This window comes from Crotalus tigris, unplaced genomic scaffold (genome assembly GCF_016545835.1).
Source record: "Crotalus tigris isolate CLP2741 ecotype Arizona unplaced genomic scaffold, ASM1654583v1 scf7180000023829.5930981, whole genome shotgun sequence".
Lineage (NCBI taxonomy): Eukaryota > Metazoa > Chordata > Lepidosauria > Squamata > Viperidae > Crotalus > Crotalus tigris.
This window is the reverse complement of record NW_024100213.1, coordinates 1001082-1013318: the sequence shown is the minus strand read 5'-3', so window position 1 is coordinate 1013318 and position 12237 is coordinate 1001082. Positions and strand designations below refer to the sequence as shown.

The 12237-nt window shown below is 42.0% G+C and overlaps 1 protein-coding gene across 2 annotated transcripts in view; it reads left to right on the top strand.

The window, feature by feature from the left end:
- Window positions 1-12237, top strand: part of MCCC1 (methylcrotonoyl-CoA carboxylase 1) — a 28894-nt gene that overhangs the window by 4461 nt on the left and 12196 nt on the right. For both annotated transcript variants that reach the window (XM_039321836.1, XM_039321837.1), the window contains exons 6-12: window positions 618-765; window positions 2874-2995; window positions 4851-4962; window positions 6059-6140; window positions 7495-7622; window positions 9513-9696; window positions 11705-11814. In XM_039321836.1, the coding sequence (XP_039177770.1) occupies window positions 618-765; window positions 2874-2995; window positions 4851-4962; window positions 6059-6140; window positions 7495-7622; window positions 9513-9696; window positions 11705-11814 (886 nt within the window). The remainder of the gene's footprint in view (window positions 1-617; window positions 766-2873; window positions 2996-4850; window positions 4963-6058; window positions 6141-7494; window positions 7623-9512; window positions 9697-11704; window positions 11815-12237) is intronic.

Below are 12237 nucleotides of genomic sequence, written 5' to 3'. Positions count from 1 at the left end.
ATTCAATGTTACAACAGCACTGAAAAAAGTGACTTATGACCATTTTTCACACTTGGGACCATTGCAGTATCCCCATGGTCATGTGATCAAAATTCAGATACTTGGCGGGAAGATAACCTTGCTCCATGATGTCATGTTGGCCACATGACTGTAGAAATTTCTTCGGACAGCCCTGGCTCAATAGCTTTGAAATGGAGATGAGCACTGTCCCCTAGAATCAGCAACGATCAGCAGAGTAAAATCCACAGGGGACTGCTTTATATAATTTAATTGAGGTTAAATTAGAGATGGAAAGGGAAGGAATCTAGATGTAGTATTGGTTGATTTACAGGCATCAATCAGTCTTGACACTTGGTGGAGCCCTAGATTTTCCCCTTGATCAAAATGGAATGTGGTTTTCTTTCTCAATACTGTAAGGCAGGGGTCTTCAAACTTGGCCCTGGCTGGCTGAGGAATTCTGGGAGTTGAAGTCCACAAGTCCTAAAGGCCTAGTTTGAAGACCCCTGCTGTAAGTAAAGTGCATCAGTTGAAAGAGAGGTGGGTTGTGGGAGTGAAAAGCTTTCTTGCACAGTTCCTTTTATTGTTGACACTGAACATGAAGGTGTGTTCCCTTGAAGTACTTCTAAGGCCATCATGTCGGTGGCTGGAGTTCCTGTGGTGGAAGGTTACCACGGTGAAGACCAATCGGATAGGTTTCTGGAAGAGCAAGCCAGAAGGATCGGCTACCCAGTTATGATCAAAGCTGTCCGTGGAGGTGGAGGAAAGGTAGCATCCATTGGATGATATTTCATCAATTACTTCGCAGTTTGTTGCATCTCTGCTTAGGAGAGAGGTAGGCAACTTTGGATCTTTTAGGACTCCTGGACCAACTCCCAGAATTCCTCAGCCAGGCTCAGGAATTCTGGGAGTTGAAGTCCACGAGTCATAAAAGAGCCAAGGTTGCCTACCCCTGGCTTAGGATATAATCTCCTACCTCTGTATTGGTGCAGGAGTTAATCTGTGTGCTCACAGTACATTCATGCTGGCTTAGGAAATCTGGGATTGTAGTCCACAAGCCTTAAAGTTGCCAAGTTGGGAGATCCCCCCCTACAATAAACATGTTTAAATACAGGTAGTCCTCAACTTAAAACAGTTCATTTAGTGACCATTCAAAGTTACAATGGCACTGAAAAAAAGTGGCTTATGACTCTTTTTCATACTTACAAGCATTGCAGCATCCCCATGGTTATGTGATCAAAATTCCGCTTGGCAACTGACCCATATTTATGAGGGTTGCAGGGTCCCGGGGTCATGTGACCCCCTTTTGCAACCTTCTGACAAAGTCAGTGAAAAAACCAGATTCACGTAACAACTTGTTATTAACTTAACAATTGCTGTGATTCACTTAACAACTGTGGCAAGATATGTTGTAAATGGAGCAAAATTCACTTAAATGTCTTGCTTAGCACAGAAATTTTGGGCTCAGTTGTGGTCATAAGTCAAGGACTACCTGACCATTTGTTAAACAAACTGGACTTGGATAAGCAATCACAGTATATAATTTATTTTGTTAACATGATGCTAACCCAAAACTGATTTAAGGGTTCCTGTTGCTTGTGTGAACTGAGTGTAGATTGTTGTGAAAGAACACACTCGTGTGCAACAATGGACTATAAATAAGCCTGGGGGAACCAAGTTGTAGACTGCAAAGTTGCATTGCATTTTATCACGTGGTTTTTATTTTTATATATGTTGCCATCTATTTTTAATAAGTTTAGAAAGCCAAAGATGAATTGATTTTGCAGTCTCATCTCAAGTGCCCTACATAGCCCTTAAAGAATCTTTATAAAATATAGGCACCAGGTCAATCCTTTTTTATGGCTATCAAGAATATATAGGTCTTGGTGTATTCAGGTCTTTTCCCATGTAAGATTGAGAGTATCTTGGCGACGTTTCGACGAGGTCTCACTCATCATCTTCAGGCTGGGGTCTTCGGCTTCGTGCTTGTGCGAGCAAAGTGTGATTGGAGCTGCCGTCTCTCTATATATATTGGGGGGGGGGTGTGGAGTGCTGGCTTAGTTGCTGTAGGTGGATTGGTTGGCTGTGTTGGAGTTATTGTTTGTGGATTGTTTGGCTGTTAAGTAACATCCTGAGTAGTTGAGGTGCTGGCTGTGTGCTCATTAGTCTTTTGTGTTGTAACGACCTGGGTAATGGGTTGTGTGATGACATCCTGAGGTTTAGTGTAGTGATATCCTGAGTTCTGTGTTGCACCATCCTGGGTGGTTGGCTCTGTTGTAACATCCTGAACTTTGGCGTTGTAGCCTCCTGAATTCTGTGATGTGATGTCCAGGGCTGAAGGCCTTCAACTACTCAGGATGTTACGAAACAGCCAAACAATCCACAAACAATAGCTCCTACACAGCCAACCAATCCACCTACAGCAACTAAGCCAGCACTCTACACACCCCCACCAATATATATAGAGAGACGGCAGCTCCGATCAAACTTTGCTCACACAAGCACGACGCCGAAGACCCCAGCCTGAAGATGACGAGTGGGACCTCGTCGAAACGTGGTTATTCGGGTTTTCTCCCACGTAAAATTGGAAGTGTCTTGGCGACGTTTCGACGAAGTCTCATTCATCATCTTCAGGCTGGTGCTTTTGGCTTCGTGCTCCTCGAAGCATGAAGCCGAAAGCACCAGCCTGAAGATGACGAATGAGACTTCGTCGAAACGTCGCCAAGACACTTCCAATTTTACTGTTTAAGCTAGTGATTGTGCAAATGAGCTGCCTCTGTTGTTGTTAATGTAACAAAAAACATTTCTTACTTTTTTTTCAGAGTAATTTATTTAATTCTTTTGCTAATATTAGTTTTATCATTTATTCCCCCTAGGGAATGAGAATAGCATTTACTGAGAAAGAATTTCAGGAGCAATTGGAATCAGCTCGAAGAGAAGCAAAGAAGTCCTTTAACGATGATGCCATGTTGATAGAGAAGTTTGTTGACAATCCAAGGTAACGCAACAATCTGTTGGGCAGCTCTTTATCACCCCCTTTGATAGCTCCACTACTGCGCAGGATGTACATTGTAGATCAGTGGTTCTCAACCTGTGGGTTGGGACCCCATTTGGGGTCGAACGACCATTTCACGGGGGTCGCCAAACAAGGCAGTCCGCCATTTCCCCCCCCCCCACCTTTTCCTCAGCTGTGCTACTCCCTTTTATTCTATTGGCTTTTGAAAGCCAATAGGAATTGTCCAGGCTGTCTCTGCCCTGCTGAGCCCGCCAAAAGTCCCATTCTGCAAACGGTGCTGCACCAGTTGATTAGTCCTTGACTTACGACCGGTTGAGTAGTCCTCGACTTACGACCGGTTGGGGGTCGCGGCATTAAAAAGGTTGAGAACCACTGTTGTAGATGATCTTGAAGAAAATATGCAGCAACCGTTTATAGAACGTAAGCAATGTCAGCCATACAAGATAGGCCAGACAGGAAACAGAACAACAGATTAATGGAGTTGGAAGGGACTTTGGAGGAGTTCTAGTCCAGCCCACTGATCAAGCAAGAAACCCTATACCATTTCAGACAAATGGTTGTCCAGTCTCTTCTTAAAAACCTCCAGTGTTGGAGCATTCACAACTTCTGGAGGCAAGCCGTTCCACTGATTAATTGTTCCAACTGTCAGGAAATTTCGCCTTAGTTCTAAGCTGGTTCTCTCCTTGATTAGTTTCCATCCACTGCTTTTCGTTCTGCCTTCAGGTACTTTGGAAAATAGATTGACCCCCTCTTTTTTGTGTCGGTCCCTTAGATATTGGAACATTGCTATCATGTCAGCCCTAGTCCTTCTTTTCATTAGACTAGGCCAGGGGTAGGCAACCTTGGCTCTTTTATGACTCGTGGACCTGAACTCCCAGAATTCCTGAGCCAGCCATGCTGAGGGGAAAGGGAGAGGTTTCCAAGCTGAGCCATGCTGGCTCAGGAATTCTGGGAGTTGAAGTCCACAAGTCATAAAAGAGCCAAGGTTGCCTACCCCTGGACTAGACATACCCAATTCCTGCAACCGTTATTCATATGTTTTATCCTCTGGGCCCCTAATCATCTTTGTTGCTCTTCTCTGCATGGCTAGATGAGCCAATTCTACTTTATTGAAGGTTACATTAATAGAATCTTTCAAGTTTGAAAATATCTCTCCCTGGGAACAATTTACAACCCCCAAACTAAGTATGGTTTCTTCTGAGCTTTTGCCCTCCCTACATTCTTGCTGTGGACTTAGCTGCCTTTTATCTAACTGTTCTCTTGATGGTGTCTCATTGCCCTGCCTGCTTAGGTCATTCCCACAAAGCATTGCAGCTTACCCCTGGAAAATAAGAAAGCATGAGAAAGAAACATGGTATTGCCAGCCTTGGTTCTCTTTCATATTAAAAGGGAAGAAAAAAGAAATATCTTTGGGATGTCAGGATTCCATTTTTACAGTAATATTGATAACGTTCTAGATTCTTGTGCCTTTTTTTCTGACTTGGCCTTCCTTGGAAGGGCTGACATAAATATCTATGCGATAAGCTGTAAAACGCATGAAGGCAATTGAAAAAGAAACAAAAAAAGAAAATTGTTCCACATCCTCTCATCCAAATAGCAAACTGAAAATCCCAGTTTTGCCACATTTGAGGTATGGATTCCTTCCCTCCTCATAATATATTTAACGCCATGAGGCTTATTTCTGCTATCTTCATTTCTATATCTAAAAAATTAAAATACCTCCAAAGTATCTGATGGATTTTGTTAGTCATGTTAAAAATTCAAAAAATTGGGATTAGGTATAAGCATCGATGGACAATATTATAGTCCCACTTACAAATTTTAAAATGTGAAACAGGCACGTAGAAGTTCAGGTATTTGGAGACCAACATGGCAATGCCGTCTACCTGTTTGAAAGAGATTGCAGTGTACAAAGAAGACATCAAAAAATTATTGAGGAAGCCCCAGGGGTAAGTAGTCAGCTCTTGAAAGACAATTCAAATAGCCATGATTCTTGTGTTTACTATGTTAGTGTAATATTTGTTTTTATGCATGCTGTTAAGGCAGTCTCAGTCCAGTATTTCTGCAGAAAATAGTATCTTTTTCAAGGTCCTGAAATTCTCAAAGCATATTAATTTTCTTTGTATTGTATTGAACAGAATGCAGTTCTACAAATGCAGCTATCCTTCCTTTGATTTGAGCATGGAAGGACTTACCGTACTTTTTTTTTAGAAAGTTCTTACTGGCTTTATTTTCTGCCTCATGTGTTCCTAACATCCATTTAAATGGTTATGATGTCTCAGCATAAGTTGGGCTAAACTATGTTGCCCATTATTTGCAACTCATTTGTATATTTTGAATGTTTCATATATGTTAAGCTTTCTGTCAACATATACTACTTCAGTTAAAAGAATTTAACGTTGCTCTTTCCAAAATGCTGGAAAGTTGATGAAGTTGAGTTAATTGGGACTATAATGGGATTTAAATGGATATTAAGAAATACAGGTAGTCCTCAGCTTAACCTGCTGTTTAGCAACTGTTCAAAGTTACAATGGGCGTACCTTGGGGCTACTTAAAATTTGAATTTCCAACAGTTACCCCCCCCCAACAGTCACATGACTGAGCTTTGGGCACTCAGCTACCAGCCCACTTTTATGGCTGTTTGCAACATGGTCATGTGACCACATTTATTTATTTATTAAATGTATTTTCCTCCCATCTCGCTGCCAGGTGACTGTGCTTTGCAGAAAACCTGCATTTGCTTTGAGTTTTTGGCAAAATTGCACCGTATTGGTTTGCTTAAGGTCCACAGCATTTCCTTAATGACTGTGGCATTTGCATAACAATCGCTGCCCCCCCCCCCAAAAGGTAAAATTGACTTGTTTTTACGACCATCACAACTTACAGCCCTGATCAGCAGGCTCCATTATGTTCATAAGTTGCAGACTACCTGTAAGGACAAACTTTAATACCAGTTGTCCAGAGTGAATGTGCAGTCAATAAAAATGCAAGGGTGTCTTGATGCATTGTGTGACCCTAACATAATATTATTGCTATCCTTGTTAGCCAGGAATTAAGCCTGAAGTGAGAAGGAAGCTTGGAGAAGCTGCTGTTAGAGCAGCAAAAGCCGTGAACTACGTAGGAGCAGGTATTGCAAACCCAACTTCCTTTTAATGTTGAACACAGGTTCATAGGGAAAGGTATTTCTCCTTTTTATTCTTTCCATGCTTGGAAAGAAATTACGTAAAGAATCTTGGGACTCTTTCTAGCCATCAGCAGGTTAACTCCCCTGACAACTGAATAGGATCGGACCAAATTTAGCATATAGGGGGAAAGAAATCTCAGGTTCAAAAATGACCAAGTTCAGCCTTGGGACTCCAAAGAAAAACATTTTAGGAGAAATTTCCCAGTGTGTCTCCAGCAGGAGCAGCAGTTTGATTGACAGCTCAGAAGGATAGATGGACACATTCCAAGTCTCCCTCCTGCTCCTCCCACCACCTCCTGGTCACATGACTTTGTGTGGTGCTGCTGATAGGAGCTGAAAAGAAGTCAAGTCTTAGCTCTATAGGTCAAGTACTTCTCAACCTTGGTGGCTTTAAGAAGTGTGGACTTCAGCTCCCAGAATACCCCAGGCAGCATAGCTAGCCGGAGAATTCTAGGAATTGAAGTCCATGCATCTTAAATTGCCAAGGTTGGGAAACCCTGTTTTAGCCTCTCACACATAGATCAGGTTCCCAAAAAAGAATTAAAAGGTATCAGCAGGGTGTGATGAAAAAAGTCAAAATGGCACCCACAACAGACTAATCCAGTGTTTCTCAACCTTGACAATTTTAAGGCATGTGGACTTCAACTCCCAGAATTCCACAGCCAGCAATGCTGGCTGTGGAATTCTGGGAGTTGAAGTCCACATGCCTTAAAATTGTCAAGGTTGAGAAACACTGGACTAATCAAAGCACATAAATGCACATAAAACCAGACAGAGCTTTAACTGCACTGTCATGGCCACCGTATTGACTTCTTTTTTTGACACTCCTGACTGAAATCAACAGTCTGCTATAAAATAAGATACTTGGCTGCTGTAACCTCAGTTTAACTCAGCTTAAAGGAGGGCATACCCATGCTGGCTAAGTAATTCTGGGAGTTGAAGTTCCTACATTTTAAAGCGACCAAGGTTGAGAAACACTGCTAAAGGTTTTTTTCTACCTTATTTGCATTTTGGAGAGCTCAGATTCCAATTCAACAAAACACGTTGCAATATATCTGAGCCTAATAGCTTTTAAGGCTTCTTTTGAAGGATCTACATGTTAATTAAACTGAGAAATGTTGCTTTCTGAAGGATTTCTCAGGTATACATAGAGATAAATAATGTTAACCATTAGTTTGATTTACAATGCTTACTTAGAGAGTGAATCGCAGGGACAAAGAAGCTATACTGGGATTGTATTCATTTGTAGTTTTAATATTCCGACCTTTGTATACTATGCCTTTGTTAAATGTTTTAGGAACTGTGGAGTTTATCATGGACGGTGCACATAATTTTTATTTCATGGAAATGAATACCAGGCTGCAGGTAGAGCATCCAGTTACAGAGATGATCACAGGGACTGACTTGGTGGAATGGCAATTGAAGGTAAGAAGTAGTAAAGCATAGGAGTTCTGTTGGATTCTCAAGAAGCAAGACTGTTCTTTCACTTGGGACCATTAATTATATTATTTCTGTAGAAATATTCAGAGAAGGAGTTTGGGAATGATTTTTTTTCTTGTTAGACTTGGGCAGAGGGTGGCACCGTGCAGATCCATTCTCCCCCATTTAATTATACTGTCATAGTTCTGACAGATAAAACTCTTCAAAAGAACTTCGAGGCATTGTTTACCTTAAAGAATTTTTTATTTGAGTAACACAGTGGTTCTCAACCTGTGGGTCGGGACCCCATTTGGGGTCGAACGACCATTTCACGGAGGTCGCCAAACAATGCAGTTCGCCATTTTTTTCCCCTTTTCCTTAGCTGTGCTACTCCCTTTTAATCTATTGGCTTTTGAAAGCCAATATAATAGACTCTCTTGGATAGAGTCTAATTCTATTGGCTTTCAAAAGCCAAGAGGAATTGTCCAGGCTGTCTCTGCCCTGCTGAGCCCGCCAAAAGTCCCATTCTGCAAATGGTGCTGCACCAGTTGAGTAGTCCTCGACTTACGACCGGTTGGGGGTCGCGGCATTAAAAAGGTTGAGAACCACTGGAGTAACATAATATCAGCACTGCATAATCGAAGCCAAAAACTGAATTCCCCTCCCCTGGGCACATAGTATGAAAGGACAATTCCTTCCTCCAATTAACAATCATAAATCACATTCCCCAGTTAGCTTGAAGCACAGGCTTCCTCTCCAGCTCTCCAGCCCGCCAATTCTTTATCAGCTCTGGGCTCAATAACCTTGATTCTCACACTAAGTTTAGTGTTGCTATGTCTAGCTAGATTCTCATTCACATCCCCCCCCCCTCCCAGCATCATCTAACTCTAAAAGCAAAAGGTGAAAGATGGCTACATTTCCATCTGTCGTCAATGCAAAAACATCCGGTGTTAGCAGCGTTGATATATACACTCTCACATGTGCATTTTGTGAGGTTCGGGGCTTTGAAAATGAAAGATGGAAAGTTTAGCTGGTTTACAGTATCTTTGGGACAGAATTCCGCTCGTAGTCCTTGAGAGGCACAGATTCCCAACTGGAAAAGCAAAATTTGAGAGAGCACCAGAGGTTTTGGAAACGTTTAATGGTTAGAGATTGTCAGCAGATAAGGAATTCACAAATGTATTTATGAGAGCAGGGTTTTTTTCAGCAGCAGCTAGCGCCTTCGTACCTACGCAAACAGGGCCGCTAGTGTTGTGAGGGTGCACGTGGCCCTGTTTCGGCTGCTCCCTCTCCCTCTGGGATCCCAGCATGAAAAGGTTGGTGACCTCTGGCTTAGAGAGTGCCGTAAAGCGGTATATAAGTCTAAGTGCTATTGCTATTAAGCTATGGGTTGTGTTTGAAGAGTTGTCTTTAATTTTTTGGAATTCTGTCTAAGCATCAAACAAGAAATTTGTGACTTGATTATTCCTTTCAGCTCTACGTTCTATTATAAAGGCTGTCGTTAAATTATGGACAGAGTTAGAGGGAACAATTTCATGCAGCTTGCTTTCTATCAATTAGCTTTTTTCCAGAAGCTTTTTCATTTCCTCGGCCTGTGATCAAATATTTTTTCTTGAAGTTTTTTTTTTTAATATTCTGATTGCCTAATAACCTACTCCAAATTTTGCAGGTTTCAATTCTTCAATCTCATATTAGGTAAACTTTTCTGGGGTGTTCCCTTCTTTGTTTATCTTATTATTTGTGATTATGATTTTTTTTAATGTTTTAATTATATTTTGACACTGTTGTAAGCCCGCCAGAGTCACTTGACAATGCGATGGACAGCATATACATTTCATAAATAAAAATAAATCAGTCTGTGTGTGCAGAGAAAATGAGCAGTGCTGTTCTTTACAGGTTGCTGCAGGAGAGAAGGTTCCTCTGACTCAGGAAGAGATTGTCCTCAAAGGACATGCATTTGAAGCTAGGATCTACGCTGAAGATCCCAACAACAACTTCATGCCAGGAGCTGGGCCCTTACTGCATCTGTCCACGCCATCTGCTGACAGCTGCACCAGGATAGAAACTGGGGTAAGACAAGGTAAAATGAAGCCCTCTCACTAGGATTGGCAGAAATGTCTTTGTTGTGGTTCTGGCTAATGAAACATTCCAAAGAACTTCCAGGCATTTATTTTCCTAAAAGTCTTTTATTGTTACAAAATGTCGGCACAGGCACAACGGAGGGATGCTAGGATCTAAGTTCTCTTCCTCCGAGCAGTTAAATTATCAGCATGTTCCCTCCCTAAATTAGCCGTCATATCTCACACTATCCAATTAGTGTGAAGGTCAAATGTTTTCTTCCTCTTTCTTTCCCGGGCTTTACCCCCAACGCCCCTTCTGCTCTTTATTAACCCCATATTTACCAGACAATTCTGCATATTGTCAAAAGCAAGAATATACAATATTTGCAGCGTTGACAGTCTTCTGGTTTTAAAAGGCAACCTGCTGACGGTTGCCTTTGTTGAAACACGGGACGGGTGACCAAAGTTGTTGGTTTCCTGCTACAGTACCAAATCAAGGGTCTACCACAGTGATGGCGCACCTTTTAGAGACCGAGTGCCCCAAAATCGCCCTGCTCTGCCTGCTCGCAGGACCACCCACTGCCTCCACACCCACCACAGATTGCCCAGACGGCCCAGCAACGGCATGGCTGCCACACCCTCTGCCCACGTCCTGCAGCATTATCTGTACGCAATGAGGCACGAGGGCAAAGTCTTGTCCCCACTTCCCAGCTGCCATGATCTTGGCTGCGCTGCTCTGCGCAGACTGTGCCCGGGAGTGACTCTCCTCCGGGGGGGGGCTGCTGGTGAAGAGTGGGCTGCAGGAGGAGGCGGGGCCGAGGCGACAGCGCACGTGCCCACAGAGAGGGCTCTGAGTGCTGCCTATGGCACGTGTGCCATAGGTTCGCCCCCACTGGTCTATGCCAACTCGCTGCAGCCAACTCGTCGCAACGAACTTGCGGCAGGAGAATCCGCCGTGGACAACTCACCGTGGGGCAAGAGTTACACTAATATCAAAGAAATAGTGGAATAGAATCATTAAAGGAAGGATGCCAAAGGAGGGACAAAATGAAAGGTGAATGACAAAAATTAAAATATTTTTAAAATTATTTTAAATAATTAAACTGAAATGTTGAATTGTCCCGTGGTGGCCATGTTGAGTTGTCCTGCAGTGAGTTGACTGTGGTGAATTGGCCAAGACAAACTGTCCCATTCCCCCAAATCCAAGTTCTCTTTTATTCAGATGTTGAGGTTAAGCTTCATGTCTCTCCTTGCCACCAATTTCAATAATACCTTCTCCAAGAGTTTGATTCTGAAACATTCTGCAATTTTTCAGTAGAATCTCAGTACGGGTAATCCTCGAATTACGACCACAATTGAGCCCAAAATTTCTATTGCTAAGTGAGACAGGTGTTAATTGAATTTTGCCTCATTTTACGACCTTTCTTGCCACGGTTGTTAAGTGAATCTTTGGAGTTGTTAAGTTAGTTACACGGTTGTTAAGTGAATCTGGCTTCCCCATTGACTTTGCTTGTCAGAAGGTTGCAAAAGACGATCACGTGAGCCTGGGACATGGCAACCGTCATAAATGTGAGTCAGTTGCTAAGGGTCTGAATTTTGATCACGTGATGCTGCAATGGCTTAGGTGTGAAAAAAGGTCATGAGACATTTTTTTTCAGTGACATTGCAACTATGAACAGTCATTAAATGAACTGTTGTTATAAGTCGAAGACTACCTATAACATGCTTCTGTGGGGTAGAAGTACTTCATGGCTAATCTAGAATGATTCTTTCTAGTGTCAACATTACAGTTGATATTGTTGATCTAGAATAGTTTCTAGACCTGTTCTTCCAAGCTGCAAAACATTCATACAGAACTGTGAGTAGCTTGCCTGAAAAGTGTTGTTTAGTTTACTGCAAATGTCTTAAGCTGTGACAACGTGGAAAATCCAGTAGCTCCTTCCTGAGGGAGATGGGCAGTTCAAAAATGTGAAATATAAATAAATATTTATTCTGGCAAATCATTTTTTCTCTGTGTTTCTATTTCAGGGGATGAGGTTTCTATACACTATGATCCGATGATTGCTAAATTAGTTGTTTGGGCAGAAGATCGCCCAGCTGCTTTAAGGAAATTAAGATACTGCCTTCAACAATATAACGTAAGTGTAAAACTCTGTTAGGTGTTTAAAATGATACCCCTGATAAAAACATTTTCCAGATTTCCCTTCTCTGATGCTATCAGGCCTGCAGAGATTATGACTCCCAGAATCATCAGCCAAGATAGCTAAAGGTCCAATGGTATGTTGGAAAACAGCAAATTGGGGAAGATTGTTGTACATAGTATTATATTGTGTCTTCAGGCATTGACAGATGTACGTGTGTGTCTATCTGTCTGTCTGTCTATCTGTCTATCTGTCTATATATCTATATCTGGTTGATAATATCAGTAAAAATTCGACTCCTGGGTATATTCATATTGTAAAATAAATAAATAACGATCACCAGGAGAATCAATGAGAAAAATATTTAATAAAACCTAGCTTTCGTTGGAAAAAAAAACACCCACTCAGCCCCAGAATTAG